At 39.1% G+C, this 18512-nt stretch overlaps 1 protein-coding gene across 8 annotated transcripts in view; it reads left to right on the plus strand.

The window, feature by feature from the left end:
• Positions 1 to 18512, plus strand: part of bahcc1b (BAH domain and coiled-coil containing 1b) — a 244742-nt gene that overhangs the window by 49172 nt on the left and 177058 nt on the right. For all 8 annotated transcript variants that reach the window (XM_072558583.1, XM_072558582.1, XM_072558584.1 and 5 more), the window contains one exon: positions 5004 to 5174. In XM_072558583.1, the coding sequence (XP_072414684.1) occupies positions 5004 to 5174 (171 nt within the window). The remainder of the gene's footprint in view (positions 1 to 5003; positions 5175 to 18512) is intronic.

The raw sequence follows: 18512 nt of genomic DNA on the forward strand, positions 1-18512 counted from the left end.
AGATAAAGAGAAGTGACACAAGTAGCAAGAATGCATGTTCCTAATGATGTTCCCTATACATTAGGAGATGACAGCTCTACTTGAATGCTTTTCGTGCCTGTGTTACTGTATTTCTTCAACTGAATCACATTAATTTGGAGCTTACCTAATCAGAAAAACAACAATCAGAATGCATGTATATTCAATATAACAAAAGATGCATTTTATGTTAAACAGAAGAATAGTAGAAATCATTGACCTTTACTAGTACATGGTAGACCAGCCACTCGCTACCATGTATTGTGAAATGCAATGATGTTTACCATTTTACGACTGAACATAAAACCCTCTTTCATTACAACACTGTCATTACTATTCAGCACAACACAGTGCACCTCAGCACCACTCGGCATTGTTTAAAGGTTGGGATTGGTTTGTCGTGTAGCGTCTGTTTGGACCTATGAACGCCTTGGAACATGTTTGTAAATATTCTCACCTGAAATAAGCCTATTGCACCGCTAAATTAAACACAAACTGAAAATGTGCACTTTATTTCTTCCCTTCAGATTAAGTTATGATCTTGTGGCAGAGATTGAGAGTGTGTTTAATAAATAGTAAAATAAAATCTGAAGTAGTTCAAAATCAGGAGGGCATGAGAACAAATTGGTGATGAATGATAAATTTGTGCAGCCTCAATCCTAAATTTTAGTGTTGTGATGAATAGAAACAAAGCTGAGAATTGAACATGATAATATTGTCAAAGCATCCATTATAAGTATTCCAAAAAAAATCACATTGGTTAATAGTGATCACACCATTGACATTTGAAGTGTTAAATTATTTTTTATAAAGTGCATTTCAACTCACCATTTAGACTATATAATAATGACTGAATGCACTTAAAAGACATTTGATTCAGTGGCAATTGATCACATGGATTTTGATTACTTCCATATTTTATGTATATTTCTAGTGAGACGGAAGCAGTGAATGGTCTTTAAAAGGCACAGACAATATCAGCAGATTAAATATATTGATAACTATCTGCCTAATTTCTTTTCACATTCCCATTTATTGCTTTGGAGAAAGTTCAGAGTAATCAAGAATGCACTTTAGTATATAGAATATAATTGCATTTGGCACCAAAACATAAAACCTAAAGGGAGCAAAATTTCCCAGTGTCTGTAAATGTCATGTTCATAAGGGTTGCAGGTATTACATGTCTGAACTTTGTAGTTATCAGACAGGTTCTAAAATGCTGTCTTTAGGAACTTTACATGAAGTGTGGTGGAGGGATGTCACAAGAATGATGTTTTACACAGTTTCCAATCGAGCCAGAAATAATGTGATGCCAATGTTGGGAGTATATTAGAGTGAAGCAGCATTCCTCCATTGAAGCTGTCTCATCTTATGTAACCACTTGCATGCAATTTTACCAGCATGTGCTACTAGGTAGGATTGTCATTTTAAAGATCTCACTGGGACACTTCTTTCCTGGATTTTGTTTTTGTGCATTTTCACCAAGGGTCCATTGTGAAATTTTAACAGGCCAGAAACAAAGCTGTAGTAGTTAACATAACTAATTTAATCATTGGCTTGAGAATCTGGCATTCAAACATCTAATGCTAAACCGTCACGTTTGGACTTTAATAATCAGTCTGCAAGGAAAGCTGCAATTCATTTGAGCAGAAGCCCGAGAGGCAACCCAAGATGATGATGATGAGATGAGGTATATCTAGATAGTATAGTATTGCTGTGCCAATTAAATGGATTACTGCATCCATGGACATGGATGGCTAGGGACACTTAGAAGCATTTTAACCTTCAGCTCCAAGGGACTTTGAAACAAATGAGAGGCAATAAAGGTTGTGAATGCAGGACAGATGAAAACAGGCTGGCAGAAGGAATACTTCCAAGCAAAATCAGTAGCATAAAAGAAAGAAATAAGCAAACACAAATTGGACATTGCAAGTAGCCAGCTCAGAGGGCTGGATTTTCCTGAAGTGGTGAGGCAGTTGGTGGTGGGCGAAGTAATTGTGGTGCTGGATAAATCATGGGCAAATCAAGTCTGGATGGATCCCTGATGCATTCCTCCATCAGAGAGCTTGTCGAGAGCTTCCTGGGGGAACCATTAACATTGTTCAGGCGCCAATAATTTTACTCCTTCATTGACAATTTGCCAGTTGTTGTACAGTCCCTGCTTTGGGGAGGCCATTAGAGCTTGTAACATTAGGGAATGGACTTCTGATGAGTAGGGTTCTCAACTGCAATTTCAATAAGCCACCTCAAGGATTTCCATTTCCAGCCAGTGTTCAGTTTTCTGGCTTATACTAATGTTCTAATTGCCTCGCTATAGCCCAGCTTCACTTCACTTCACGTATATCCCTACAGCTTGCTGTCTCCTCAGACTGCAGATGTGTGTTACTACTGTACTAGCAAACAGTGAGCATCTGTACAACTGGCTGAATGTGCCTGTGTCTCCAGCATCTGTGCTCTGTGGAAAATTGTAATGGGTGTACGAACTGGCAAAGCTGGATTCCTTCATGCCCTGTACCCGCTGACCCTCTGCCTCATTAACAGTCGCTCCCAGTCTTGCAGTGAAATGATAATTGCTTAAATTGTTCAATAAAAGCTTTTGGTGTATCCTGCATGTGTTAGCGCCTACTCAGGATCATCGGATAGAGCAGATACTGTCTGACAAATGCTACATACAAAGAGGTTCTGCCGGGGAGGTGGGGGGGGGGGTGGGGGGGAGGTGTGGGGGGAGGCCCAAGGCATGCTTCCCACGAACATTCTTAAAATATTGCATGGTTGTAAAAACTGGCTGATGTATTTTAGAGTACCAGTTTAGCCTGAGGCCACATGAAGAATGGACGCCTGAATCAAGCAAAACACGTTCTTCCCCTGCGTATCCATGCTGAAACAATGCCAGCAAAAGTAGGACATATGATACCAGCTTCACTTCATTTTATCCATTAACCATGTCGTGTCTGCTATACAGCAAGGTTAAATGACCTCTTTTATTTGTAAGTGGATTTATTTTCCTTAAAACAAATGCAAAACACTGCAGATGTTGGAAATCTGAAGTCAAAACAGCAAGTGCTGGAAACTCTCAGTGAGTTAAGCACCACCTGTAGAGAATTAACCCTTGGGACATCAACCTGAAATGTTAACACTGTTTTTCTTTGTAGATGCTGCTTGTCCTGTTGAGTATTTCCAACATTTTATCTTTTTGTTTTGTGTTGATTTTTTTCTCTTTCAGTTTTTGTCCTGTTATCTCCCTGCTGTTAGTGTTTGTTAAAGTGCAACCTCTTCCCAATGGACAGAGAAAGGACATGCATTTTTACAGTGCGTTATCACATCTTGACGAATTGCTAATTGGCTTTGCAACCAATAAATTAACTCTGAAATGCAGTCATTGTTATAACCTAAGAAAATGTGACAGCTAATCTTCACACAGCAAGGCCCAAAAACAGTAATGAGATGAATGGCTAGTTAATCTGATTTGGTGTTGCTAACCAAGAGAGTAATGTCTGCCAGGTGATAACTATTGTCACTGTGAACAGTCTTGTAAGGTTATGCATTTAAGCCTCACTTGGATCACAGAATCTCAACACTGCTTAGGGATAATGCATTGCCATTAATAAAGCCATGAATTAACACAAATCTAATAATAAGGCATAAAGTGTTCCCAAGTGAACTAAACCAAGACTTGGATATGGTCATTCTAGATGCACGTTTTTCAGATCCAGCAATAATATTGGCCATGATCGGTCAATAGATAACAGTTCAGTGCACATCCAGTATATAAGTCATGGCTTTTTACTTACTCCCGGCTTTCTTTTGTTTGTGGATTTTTACCATATTCAATTGTCTTGACTATTTTTTGATAATGTAAATGAAAGCTGGGCTCCTTTCTCACATGCATGCAATCATCTACCTTTTAAATGTGTTTTGTGATGAGAAAGCAGCAAGTCTGAAACCTCAGTCATAATGTAACAGCAAGATACTGAGTTGCTGGAAATCTGAATTAAGACAAGAAAACGCTGTAAACGTTCAACAGGTCAGGTAGCATCCTTGGAGAGAGAAGCAGAATTAACAATTCAGATCTATCCTTGAGATATTATCCCAACTGAATGTGTTTCGTGTGTGTGTGTGATGTGGGTATATGTGTCTTAAGTGCCCAATATATACACAGCTGGAAGTCCTCTTGGGGGTTTGTTGAATAGGGTAAGGATTTTCAGCCCCTTACGTTGAATCGAAGCTTGCTGACCAATGCACATGGCTTTGGTTCTGTATCTTTCCTGAGATGTTATATCAATAGCTGGTACATCTCTTCTGTTAATTGTATCCATATGCATGCATTAAGTTTCTCAAAGAGAGAGATGTCATTGTGAAGTAATTAAGTATATTTCCAATTTTGCCGCTCGGGGTCAGCATCGGACTCCCACAGTTCAGATTTAGCTCAGACAGCTGCAAAACAAAGCTCCTTTCTCCCTCTCCCATGTTGCATTAACGCCAACCACAGAGAAAAAAGTCCTTCCAATCCCAACCATCCTGCTGGACTCTGGATGAGAACACATATTTGTGCCAAGTTGTGGGTGGTTTTATGCTGTGGGCTGCTCTAAGATCTGGGTTGAAAGTGCCCAAACTCACATCAAGTGGGACCCTTGAGAGTTGGCTTCCATCCCAATACTGTGCAATTTTAAATGCAAGTACAGACCTAGATCAGATGGAAAAGAATGAGTTAGGTTTGGAGTTTGCAGAGCCTGCAAAGAAAAGCAGATAAATAACTAAGCACGCTGGTTAATAATTACAGGTGGCAGCAGCCTCTCTCAGCTCAGTTTATTTGTGCTTAATGTCTCATTCGTACCCTGGGGTGTTTGCGACAGTTTGGTTATGATTCTAGCAACATAAGCAAAGATAGAGATCGCTCAGTATGGATAACATATAGGAAAGTTATGACCAATTGCAAGACAGAACTAACCTTGCCGGTCTTCTATTCTTTTCTTTGGATCCATCAGGCAACGCATTGATGGGAAATTCATCAGCCACGTTCATGGGAAGTTTCCTAGCCAGCAGCTTGGGGTCAGCACCCGCTCATCCTGCGGGACCCACATCTTCCCCCTCGGAGCCCGCGTTTCGAAGTCCACACTCAGCGACATCACAGATCTGGTTTTCCCACTCGCACGAAGGTAAGAAACACAGTTGGGGAACACCCCAAGAGACTGAATAAATCTTGTAAATTTAAATAAAGCTTCCCACTTTCAGCTGGAGTGATTCTGTGCACATGACTGAGTGGAAGTCTGGGTGGTAAGACATCTGGTGGCCTTGAGCCGAGTATTATTCTCAGTGGGATTCCCTACACATACACACAAACAGCAGAGCTGGAATAATTATTCTTCATCGGACTGTGGTGTGATGTGCTTTGAATTGTAGGTCTGTGTGTGCAGAGCTTTCCTCATTGATGCTTAATACAGTATGAGCACAGACATCTGCGTCTAAGGAGCCAGGGACTGCATATGCAGCTAGCATGGTGTAGATATCAGCAAAGTCTGGATTGTCTTGTACTCATATGCATATTTTAACCAATAATAATTATTTTTATAATCACAACAATTCTGTGAAAGTCCAAGTCAGAATTTATTTCAGGAATCATGTTGATTTAAAAAAAACTGTATTCTAGAAACTACATTTGATGCTAATAATTATTAAAACATAATGTACTTGTCTGATACTCTTCTCAAAGTTTTAATTCTGTTTTTATTGTATATATGTATGTTAAAAAAGTAATATAATGATTGGATGAGCCTATAAAGGAAGGAATCTTGTGGAGTCTTCCACAAGTTCAGCATATCTCAAAGTGTTTTAGAAGAAAATGCTTTGGACAGCATGGTGGCTCAGTGGTTAGACTGCTGCCTCACAGCACTAGGGACCCGTGTTCGATTTCAGCCTCAGGCAACTGTCTGTGTGGGTTTCCTCCCACAGTCCAAAGATGTGTAGGCCAGGTGAATTGGCCATGCCAAACTGCCCATTGTGTAAGGTGCATTGGTCAGAGCGAAATGGGTCTGGGTCGGTACTCTTTGGAGGGCTGGTGTGGACTTTGTTGGGCTGAAGGGCCTGTTTCCACACTGTAGGGAGTCTAATTTAAATGAAGTACCTTTTGAAGTTCAGTTCCTGTTACAAGAGAGACAGAAGCCAATTTGCACAGAGTAAACTTGCACAAACAGTAATGTGATAATATGTATTTTTAAATTGAATGTGGGAATAACTATTAATCAAGAAATGAAGGATAACCCTTCTACTGCTTACTTGAGACAGTAGACAGGACAATAAACATTGACTTAACATCTCATCCAAAGGCTGCACTACTGCCAATGCAGCACTTTTATTAGTACCACAGTATAGCGTCAGCATAGATTTTTGGGCTCAAGTCTCTAGAGTGGGTATTGAACTCTCAATCTTCCAATGTGGGACTGTTACTAGTGGACCCATAGCTGATATGTTGAATAGCTCCAGGACTGGAAACGTATTTTCCAAAAATGCAAGCCATTGGAGAATATACGTAGACAATCTACATCAACCTCTTAAAGTTGTTTCACATCATTGAATCCTTTTCGGTATCCCTCTTTTAGCTAAGTACATGCATCATTCATCAATGCTTGTATAGTTGCTGAGCATTTGAGTTGTGCTGAACACTACCATCTTGTACTGTATATAGTGCAATGTTAGCTAAAGACATCATCACTTGATCAGCGGAAATATATTTTCACTAATAAGTCTATAAATGGAAGGAATTCCTTCATTGCCTTATACATTGAAGTAGTTTGTGTTGATATTGTTTTGATGTATCTAATTAAGGCTGACTTTCAGTGACATGTAGCATAGGCAAATCTATTGATAACCATTAGTTTAATCAATTATTGTAAACATTATGCAATCTTCAAAGCCTGAGACCACAAAACAAAAATATTGTGGAAACAGAATTTGCAAAGCAGAGTAAAATCTTTTGACCCATTAGGGCTTAGCTGATTATAACTGTTTAACTGCAGTGATCTTTCTCATAGCCTTCTTTCTTTGTGAATATTTGCTCATTTATTTTTTAGAATTGTCATGTAGTTGACATTTGTCACAAATTGTTTAATTTTTAAGAATTCTTAGGATGAAAACATTTATTTTAACTTATCCCGCATTTTTCTGTTAATGATTACTTAAATACATAGGAATTCCGACAAAAAAAACATTTTGTTTTGTCCAGTTGATGTTTGTTTGTTGATGTTTGGAATTGGAATCCTCCAATTCAGAGCCCAGGTTCTGATTGTGATTCACCATCCAGTGAGCAAAGTCATTCACTATGGTATTTAACCTCTCAAAACCCTTCATCATTTTGCAAACCTCTAACGTGATCTGCTTTTAGTCTTTATCACCCCTGGGAAATGAGCCTTCATTTTTAAAGCTTTTTTCCTTACCTAAGCTCTTATAGTTCTAGTAACCCTTCTTGTAATTCAAATACTTTCCTTAGTAATGCATGCCCAGACTTTACTGCAGTACTTCAACTTGATCAATGTCTTATACACATTTAATATCACTTCCTTGGTTTTATATTCAGTGCACCTAAGCTATTAAAGGCACCATTCTATGTTTCTTTTTTATGATCTTTTCTGTTTGTGTTCTTATCTTTAAAGATATATGTTTCTGCTTGCTTAAATCTCAGCGCCCTTTCATTTTTAAAAAAAATAATATTCAAGGTTTAAGTTTTTCTGCACTGGACCTATCTGCCCACCCCTCACACCCATCAGTAACCTCTGCATTTTTCCTGAGGGTTTTCCATATCCTCTCATTTGCAATTGTTAATAGACTTCAAGATAATTCCTCTTGTGACTAATTCCAAAATCTTTTGCATGCATTGTAAGGAAAAGACATGTCCAATGCTGATTCCTGATGTATGCAGTTTCCTTATTCCCTCAATCTGAAAAACCTGTATTTTCTCCCATTCTTTGTTTTCTGTTTACATGCACTTTCTCCAACAATGTAGCTCTTTTCCCTTGCACACACTTCTTTCAGTGGTGAGATAGCATTTTACAGATGGATTGAATGTTTTAACTGATATGCCGCCAGAGGCTTCCTGTAGCTGTCCCGGTGATAAACGGAGAAACAGCAACAGAAAAATCTGTGTAAAGGCAGATATCACAATGTAATTTTTGTATTGGACTGCAGCCTAATTGTTCATGGATGTGATAATAAATATTGGCAATATTAACAGGAAATGTATGCAAAGGGGACTGAAGTTTCTGAAATTACACAAAGAACCTGGGGTTGTGGAGACCTGCTGCTGGCAAGTCTGAGTCCTCACAATTGTACTGCAAGGTTTCCTTCAGTGGGGGCAGAGTGTGAGAGAGAACAGTAGTGGAAAGAGGCTGGGCATGGCATCTGGCAATGCAGAGGGGGTTTCAGATCCAGCCTGATGACTGTGGGATGGGAATCTGGGGTTGGGTGAGACCAGCAATTTGAAGGGATGTTTGAGATTAGCTGGGGAAGGCTGCCGGTCAGGTTGGAGAAATGTTTGGGATCGGAAGGTATCCCAGTGATGGGGGAAGATTGGTATTTGGCAGTGGGGATAACACTGAAGATCTGGTTGAAGGATGTTGAAGACTTCCTGAAGGGGCTTTGGATACCACTGCTCTCTCTGACACACAGAATGCTAACAAAATCGTTGACAGATACAGAATGCTAAAGGAACTATGTAATTCTCTGTCACAGAAAGTGGTCGAGGCCAAAACATTGAATGTCTTCACAAAGCAATTAGATTATAGTTCTTAAGTGTAAAGGGGTCAAAGGGTATGGGAGGAAGCAGGAACTAGATGGTTCTAAGTTCACAGGTAGATTCAGTGATTGAGGAGGCGAGTAAAGGATTAGGTATCTTTCGTGTGGGCTCTGAGTAGATTTTTTTCTATAAAATATGAACCATTTGAGATTTAAAACTCTGACTGGTTTTATAAACTTCTTTCATTATGAAGTGTATATAAATGAGAACACTATTAGATTGTTAGATTTTTTTCTTCATTGCATGGTTCCTGAAGTCTGCTGATGGTTGACAGGGATGGGGCTCTGAGGCATCATGAATGTTGGCAGGGACATGGGACATGACCTGCCTTGGGCTATGATGTAGCATGTGAGTGAAGGTTTGTCATTCAGAAGAGGTATGGGAAAATGGGGTGGGTGGGGTCATGCGTTGACATGAAGCAAAGGGCGATGAATGTCATGAATGGGTGGGTTAGGGCCTGAGATAACATGGAAATATATAAGATGTATGAGGACATTACGTCCATGGAGGAATATGATAGGGGCATGGAAGGGTGCACTGGGTTGCCTCAGAGGTGGCATTGGGTACATGGGGCAGGACTTGAAATCCTGGAGTCACAGAGGATAGCTGAGAGAGGTGAGGGCGAGCAGATCTGGCAGCTTCTAAAGCAACTAGTACACAGTGTCAGAGAACCAAGCGGGCCTTTATAATCTCCATTCTGGAAATCAACTGCTCACATGAACATTTTGGATTTGCTTTCAGGGCCAGTAGGCCTGACTCTTGCCTCCATTACCCTTAGGCCAAACTTTGAGTCTAACAGAGTTCTTTAAACTGAGGTGCTCTACCTGACTCACAAGTGAAATCTGTTTAAAATATAAAAGCATGATAATGGAACAGGGTTGTTGTCAGGTTGTCCAATGAAGTTACCTTAGTAATTTTGTAATGCGCTCCATTGGTATTTGTTAGGCTAGGTTAGACAGAGTAAAACTGTTTCATTCACTGAAGTTTACTTAAATCAGACCTACCCAGGGTTGATACAGCAGCTGTGAACTAACTTTGAAAATGACTTAAATATCTAATATGGAAACAGGAAAGGATCCTTTCAAAGTGCCAAGAAGTAAATTTAACATTACCATGATTCAAGACAACAGAAAATACTTTTGCTCTCACCAGTTCATTGGAACATGTTTATTGTTGCTCTGAAGCGTGACTAATAAAGTTTAAAACTTCTTCAGTCAGTACGAAAGACAAGGCCTCGGTACATTCAAACAGAAATGATAATGAGCGCCATCAGTTTTCCAAACCAAATTTTACATTTCTTGAGCAACTAAATGAAAGAAAACTACAAATTGACATTGGACACCATGGAAAGGGCACTTATTGTGGATCTTTGTGATGAAAGGTTTATAGACAGCGATGACACTGAATACACTCCAACTGTTATAGAACCAGATCCCCATTTTTGTAGCCAGCAGTGATCCCTCTGGGATGTCAGACCAGTAACAATGTTGAAATTTAATTTCAGGTGAGTCAATAGCATTTCTCATGATGTAGGGTAATTTTGTGCTGATACAAAATCCCGTTTTATACGAAGGGTTTAAGCTTCTCTTCCCACTCGAGAAAGCCTGAAAATGATTGTGAGCGATCTTATCATCTGACCACTTAACACACTTGTATCAAGTTTCCTTCTATTTTAATGGAAGCATTAATTCATTTAAAATATATTGTTCACGCCTTCAGTAAGATAGTAGAGAGGAATTTGATATGAGCACATTAAACATTTGTCATTTCCAGGCAATAATCCATACATTTTGAAAACATTAACTCAATCTATAATCAATCTATGACAGACATTGAAAAAGAAGACAATGTTTTTAAAACACAAAAGCCCAATTCATTTCTTTGTCCTCATTGAGCTAAAGGTCTCACACTAACATACCTCGTACAATTTCCCCATGATAAAGCGATCACTGACAGATTTTTTTTTATCTCTCTGAAGACTGGTAAATCTAGCTGTCTTAAATTTTGATTATGTGTTTTTACTCTATGATAGAATATAACCAAATTGCTGTCCGGCTAAATACAGTCTTTGCTATTGTGTGTGTATTTATGTGTATATGGATGCAGGTGTACACGTGTGATGTCTATTTATGTGTTATTCTTAGTGGGTTTTGTTGAGAATTCTGATAACCATGTTTCAAAACCCCGATACTTGGCCAGTGCCACAAATATATCACATGATCTTTCTGGTCAAACTGATGAGAAGGTCTCACTTCCTGTGAAACCAACTGACTTTCTGAAATATGATCTATTTAACAGAATTAGAGAAGTATGACTCCTTGTAAATGATACAGGTCCTATTCTGCATCTAAAGGACCCCTTTGATTAATAGTCTCCCAATTGTCAGTTAAAAGGGGAACTTGATCTAATCTGTGGCCTGGTTCTTTTTAATAGTTTGCCAACAGCTCTCTGCCAAGCATTCTTAAACCTGCTCATGTGTTGTGGAAACATGAGGGTGGTAATGTTGTGCCTGGGTGAGAAACCATTGCTTCTTCTCTCTGTGGAAAATTCATTTCTGGCATGTTGACCTTCTGGATTTGTTTGCAATTTCAAGGAGAAATGTGTTCATTTACATTTATTGTGTGAGGAAAGGATTTTGTGGCAATTTGCATGCTAAAATAACAGACTATGCATCACTCTGGGATATTACTTGAAGTAGAGAGGTAGCTGTGTCACACAGGAGCAGACTCTGGCTAAGGATTCATGTGAGTAAACTAATGAAATCAGCTGTCATTCTTAATAAGCTTCAGCTCCCCCTTTTAGGTTAGCATCAGAAATTTATACCCAGCCAAGTAGTGATCTCTGCATACTTGGGCTGATTTACAAGTTAAACTATAAATCTTTACATTTATAAAGTTTGCTGGAGAATGTCACATTCATTTACAGAAGTGCATTCTCTTGGCTCTCTCGTGTACTTGAAAAACTATTTTATAAATCATTACAGTGCTCCTGGAAAGTAACTGTGGAGATGAAAAGGTTCATTAACAAGACATTTCAGATTGAATTTTAGATTAGCCGTGCAATGAAGAGACCCCACCCAATACACACAGTGAGTGGATTCTTGGAGTGGTTTATTGTACGTAAATGTATAGTACTTCTCAAGTTCATAATCTATGAAGGATTTCACAATGCATTCTCACATTACAAAAGGTCACTACTAATTGCCTTGGTGTGACATGATGATTTGTAAAACATTGCTGCTATAACAAGTTTCACATAATACATTAAAATAACAGTGTAGCTAATAAATTAATACATCTCTATTAAGCTTTACTCATACTTTTGAAATAACTCAAATGAAACACTGTATCGTAAGGTTGTGACTCCTTTAGAACCTGCAATTCCCTATTAGTTGTTTTTTTTTGGGGAATTGTGACTGAGGTTCATTTAAAGGAGTAATGTCACTATCCTGGCGAATTACAAACAAGTCCAAATTCCTGAACAAGGCTGTGCTCTGAGATCTCTGCTGTTACATTATTATGTTGACTCTGGAAGTTTTTATACCTGTGAGATGTGAGCAGTTTCGGTGTGGCTCTAATATCTTTTCATTACATTGTATGTGCGACACGTGTGCTCTTCATAAAAATGAGAACTAGGAATGGTGATCACATAAAGGCAATTAGACTACGTGAGAATGAACAGGAAGTACAAAAGAGGAACCAGAAAAGAGGGACAAACATATTCATTGTACAAGGATGATCTGTCACAGCACATGGTGTTAATATTGGTTCGATATACAATGATATAAAAAATAGTAGTGGACCTGAAGAAAGATTGCATCCTTACAGTGTGAAAGGATGCAAACTAATAAATCTGCTTTGTACTATTTTTTGCAGCTGTTAATGAAGTTTGACTTAGGTTTTTACATTTAATGCTTGAAAATCAGTCCTCTAATTATTTGGCAATCAAATCACGTAGAAAAGATTCCAATTCAATTATTATTAAGTTAGGAACTTAAAAGGAAAGAAATTTAACCCAAGCTATCCATAGATTTTGACATTGGTTTTACTCCTGTTTAAACTGAATATTAAGAGTCTTGCATAAATGTTCTCTGACTTAGAAATGATTAATTAGAACCTCAACGTAGAATAGAATAGAATATCCTTTGTTGTCACGTGCTTCATTGTAGAAGAACAGTGAAAAGCTTTTACAATGTCTGCTTCTTATGGTTTAGAGGTGCCGGTGTTGGACTGGGGTATACAAAGTTAAAAATCACATGCCAGGTTATAGTCCAACATGTTTATTTGGAAGCTTTTGGAGGGCTGCTCTTTCATCAGGTGGTTGTCTGATGAAGAAGCAGTGCACCTAAAGCTGGTGCTTCCTAATAAACCTATTGTGCTATAACCTGGTGTGTGATTTTTAACTTTGCTTCTCATGGTGCCATTTTAGGTACAAGTACCTAGGTTCAAATCTTGGATACAAAAGAGGAATACAAAGTAGTTAAGTTACTTTATAGAGTTTAAAAAAAAAGTGTGGAATTAGACATCTTTAAAGGATTGACTTTACAGACATGTTAAAAATTTTTTACATAAACATCACACTGCAGCAGTTCAGCGCGGGACCTCTGCATACGATCTGACACCCGCACCAGACCCCAGTCCAACAGCAATCCCCACTACACTTTTAGCCTCTAGTCTGCTCCATTCCAATTCTCAGCTGCTCCAAGGTATATTCCAGGGTTGCATCCCCCGCGCCAGTCATTGCCTTGGACTCACTGCCCACTCACTGCTCTGGGACTCACCGCCCACACCCTATTCCGGGACTCACTGACAACATCCTGCTCCGGGACTCACTGCCCACACTCTACTCCGGGACTGACTGTCCACACCCTGCTCCTGGATTCACTGCCCAAACTCTACTCCGGGACTGACTGTCCACACCCTGCTCCGGGACTGACTGTCCACACCCTGCTCTGGGACTCACTGCCCACACCCTGCTCTGGGACTCACTGCCCACTCCATGCTCCAGGACTCACTGCCCACACTCTGCTCCGGGACTCACTGTCCACACCCTGCTCCGAGACTCACTGCCCACACCCTGCTCCAGGACTCACTCCCCACACCCTGCTCCGGGACTGACTGTCCACACCCTGCTCCGGGACTCACTGCCCACACCCTGCTCTGGGACTCACTGCCCACACCCTGCTCTGGGACTCACTGCCCACACCATGCTCCAGGACTCACTGCCCACACTCTGCTCCGGGACTCACTGTCCACACCCTGCTCCGAGACTCACTGCCTGTACCCTAGTCCAGGACTCACTGCCCACACCCTGCTCTGGGACTCACTGCCCACACCCTGCTCCAGGACTCACTGCCCAAACTCTGCTCCGGGACTCACTGCCCACACCCTGCTCTGGGACTCACTGCCCACACCATGCTCCAGGACTCACTGCCCAAACTCTGCTCCGGGACTCACTGCCTACACTCTGCTCTGGGACTCACTGCGCACACCCTGCTCTGGGACTCACTTCCCACAGCCTGCTCTGGGACTCACTGTCCTCTCATGCTGCTGCTCAGGGATTCACCTCTGGTGCTAAGGCGAGAGAAAAAGAAAAAGAGGAAGGAGAGAAGAGAAGAAAAAGACGATACACGAAAAAATGGAAAGGAGGAAATAGAGAAAGAAAGTAAAAGAATAGGTGGAGCTGCGGAACTCCTGCAGGAATGGCATCCTCTGCTGCCATCTGTATTTCTGCCCAAAACTCATCTTTTCACCCCTGACACACACACAACATGAACTCTATGTCATCTGAAGTTTTAGAATCATTCTGCTCCATGATATGTTGATAGTCTATGTTTATGTACACCTCTACTACATTCTAAAGCAGAGGTGGATCAAACTATTTTTTTGAAGCTTGAGAGATTGTTCCAGATTTTTGGTGTTCTTTGGGGCAAGAAAACCTAATGTATGGCCTTGATTATCGATAGTCTGACATTGTTTCCTATTGAAGTTAAACACCTGCCCATATCTGTATCACCTATTCTTTTTAATATTATAAAGATGGAACTGTATTTCCTTTCATTATCTTTCCCCAGTGTTCAAGTATCCTGACAACATTTAAAGTGCTGTGGTCTGAACCTTGTCTAATAAGCCAGTATGTTTCAGGATATACAATGCCTAACACTAGACATGTAGTCTCTGTAAGTGCACATTTACAGACAGCATGGTGGCACAGTGAGTAGCACTGCTGCCTCACAGTGCCAGCAATCCGAGTTCAATTCCACCCTTGGGCGATTGTGTGGAGTTTGCACATTCTTCCTCTGTCTGTGTGGGTTTCCTCCTGGTACGTTCGTTTCCTCCCACAGTGCAGTGATGTGAAGTTTAGGTAGATTGGCCATGCTAAATTGCCCCTAGTGTCCAGAGATATGTACGCAAGGTTGATTAGCCACGGAAAATGCAGGAATAGGGTAGGGTGATGGGTCTGGATGGGATGCTGTTTACAGGGTCGATGTAGACTCGATAGGCTGAAGGGATTGGATAACTTCTCCAGTTTCAGAAACAAGAGCAGAATAATGTTTTTGCACCTACAGAGTTTCACACCAATATCTGGCCACAGATCTGGCTAGAAATTTTCAGTGATTATCTATCACCACATCCATATTTTCTTTGTGTGCTGGATCTGCATGCACACATTACTCCAAATATGCATTTCAGTGCATTTGTATTTAAATGCAATTTATCTGCCTAGTTATATAATGGTTCAAGAACTCTTGAATGGAGCCACTGTCCCCTGTACATGTTAATTGTCTACATCATTAGGTGTAAAAAGTGCATTTTTTTACACTATTCATCAGGCATGGGAGGGACAGGGGTCTTAACACAGATGCCTGTGGAATCTCAGTGCTCACTGCTGTCCCTCGCCTCCACCTCCCTCCACTCCACCAGCTCCATGTTTTCCATCTAGCATCACCTTGTTTGCCAAACCAGCTTTCAATTCAACAAGATAATTTACAAATAGTTCCTTAAGAAACAAAGTTGGGACATTTTATTAAACGTCTTCTGAAAATCCAATCATGTCCTTTGGCTATTCCTCCTCCAGTAGCTTAATTGTTCCTTAAAATAATCAATACTGTGATAAAAACTATGAATTCTGCAGTGCAGGATGTGATGCAATGTAACAATATCATTATCATTATTGTTTCATTGTGTCCTCCTTCATATATTTTAAGCAGAGTGAGATGTAAGACATTACACTATGAAGTGTTATACTTGGCATTTAATATATTAGGAACATACCACTAAACAAAACATTTCACTTGCACCAAAATCTTTTAATACTTTTGAATTTGGATTTCCTGTGGAATGTACTTAATTCACAATCTCGATTTACTTCTACCAGTGCCATCAATTGTGACAGATCTTCGCCATCATTTTAGTACCAAAATGGGAAGGTAGCAAGCTGGTCATAATTTAATGCACGAGACAATGGCAATCACTCACCAGCACAAATTAAATTTGTCTAAGTATTAGCTTTTAAATGTGAATCTTTTTGTTTATTGCTTATTTGACCATACTCAGATATTGGTGGGAAGCCTATCTCTTAGAACTGAATGTCATAATCACAAGGTCTGAGTGAAGAAAGCCCTTTGATCATTTAATCTCGCAACTTCAGAATAATAGCCATAGCTCATTGTTTTATTTAAAATCCTAGTGCTTACATGTTAGGTAAATATACATTATCATGTGAATATAAAGATCATATTGTTTAATGTAACATTGTAGTTTACCTTCTCAGGAAATTCTGATTTCAGGAATCAGTCCCCACCATGCCCCAACTAATTCCTATTTGCTTAGCTCAACACAGGACCTTTGATCATTGCTAACCTATGTAAATAGAGTTTCTCTCTTCACAAATTATTTTTCCCCCATCATTTTTGCATCACATTCATTCATTTGCTTCCTACCAATTTTCTTTTATTATATCCAGTATTCAATCTTTAATATTATCTTTTAGTTTGTTTGCATTTTTATTTAATCTCTTTTATAAATATCTTTTCTCTTTCATCTGATGTTCGTACTTTATATTGCAATCTTTGTCCGACCGTACCATTCACTTCAAAATTAGCACTGCCTATTACAGAAGTTCCTTTGATTTATTAAGTTGTTGGGAGAAGTATAGTTGATGATCCTTATTCCTGCCCAGAATATTCAAATGTAATTCGAAGGCTCCATACTTAATAACATCTCTTCTCGTGGATACGTTCCTGGAATGAATAGTTATTGATTTTGTTTTGAGCATTTGCAGTTATGTTTAAGCCAGAGCTGTAAGATCTTACTATTTTGTTACAAGAACAAAATGCTGCAGAACGCTACAATTTGAAATAAAAACAGAAAATACTGAAGGAGTTCATCAAATCTGGCAGCATCTGCGGAGAGAGAAAAACAGAGTTAACATTTCGAGTTCACTGTAACTCTACTTCAGAATTAAAAATCACACAACACCAGGTTATAGTCCAACAGGTTTACTTGGAAGCACACTTCCAATTAAACCTGTTGGACTAAAGCCTGGTGTTGTGTGATTTTTAACTTTGTGCACCCCAGTCCAACACCGGCATCTCTAAATCATGACTACTTCAGAATTGTTTTTGTTAACCTCTCTTGACAAGATCATAAGATAAATACACATAAACTTTCCCACTTGGTCCACTTTAATCAATCCAAAAAGGATCGACAGTTCTTGCTAGTTCTTGACAGCTCTTGAATGATTCCAGGAAGTTTTTCCTTTCTATACTTTTAACACCAGATTCATTTTGTCTTTTGGAAACTTGAACCTACATCCCTTTGTCTTAATGTCAGTTAAACATGAAATAGCTACACGTATTTATAACAAAATGTACCTTTTATATGGATGCAGAAAAGTTTATCTTGTTGATTTGATCTTAAATGTTTGAAATGATTTTGTGCAGTTTGATGTGACGTGAAAAAGTGGGAATTGTTTAAAGTAATTTCTGCTGCGGAACGGTTCAGTGGGAATCCAAGAGCTTTGCCCAGAATGTTTTCTTAGTAAGTTAATTTCCCCCATCAGCCATTCAATTTACAGAATAAATGAAACTATTTGAAAGGAAACATTGTGGTTTAATTATTCTGTTTCCTTTAATTAACATTTTAGTATAAATCATAAGCAGCTCTGACATGCAAGCATCTTACTGCAATGAAGACATCAGATTGTTGACTTTAAAGTTTACCATTCAATTGTTAGAAACTTCTATTGTTACTTAGTTATGTAGCATAACATTTTACCTTCCAAGTACTAGTTTTACCAATAAATAGATGAAAGGTAATGTCTTTGGAATAACGTGGAACAATGTGATGCATATGAGACTGAAAAATACAGGGAGTAAAATTAGCTTATCAATATTTAATGCAATAATCAAATGCCTCTCCTTGCCATTTTAATTGTAATATTTAGTAACTTTAAGTGAAATGGTTGAAACACCATCAAAATTACAGAGAGTAGTTTAACACAGATATACAACATTTTCAGATTTGCATTTCTCATACTCAGTTTGATGTTGTAGGGTTACATTTATTATATAAACTGTAAGTTTGATGTGGGATTCCGAAGAAGTAGAACAGAATCATTTTACATGTTTATAATTCATTCTAGCACACATGCAGTTATTGCATGTTGAATGTCAAGTTTTACACGTAATTCTTTTTTATCAACTAAA

This window comes from Chiloscyllium punctatum, chromosome 39 (assembly GCF_047496795.1).
Source record: "Chiloscyllium punctatum isolate Juve2018m chromosome 39, sChiPun1.3, whole genome shotgun sequence".
NCBI classification, from domain to species: domain Eukaryota; kingdom Metazoa; phylum Chordata; class Chondrichthyes; order Orectolobiformes; family Hemiscylliidae; genus Chiloscyllium; species Chiloscyllium punctatum.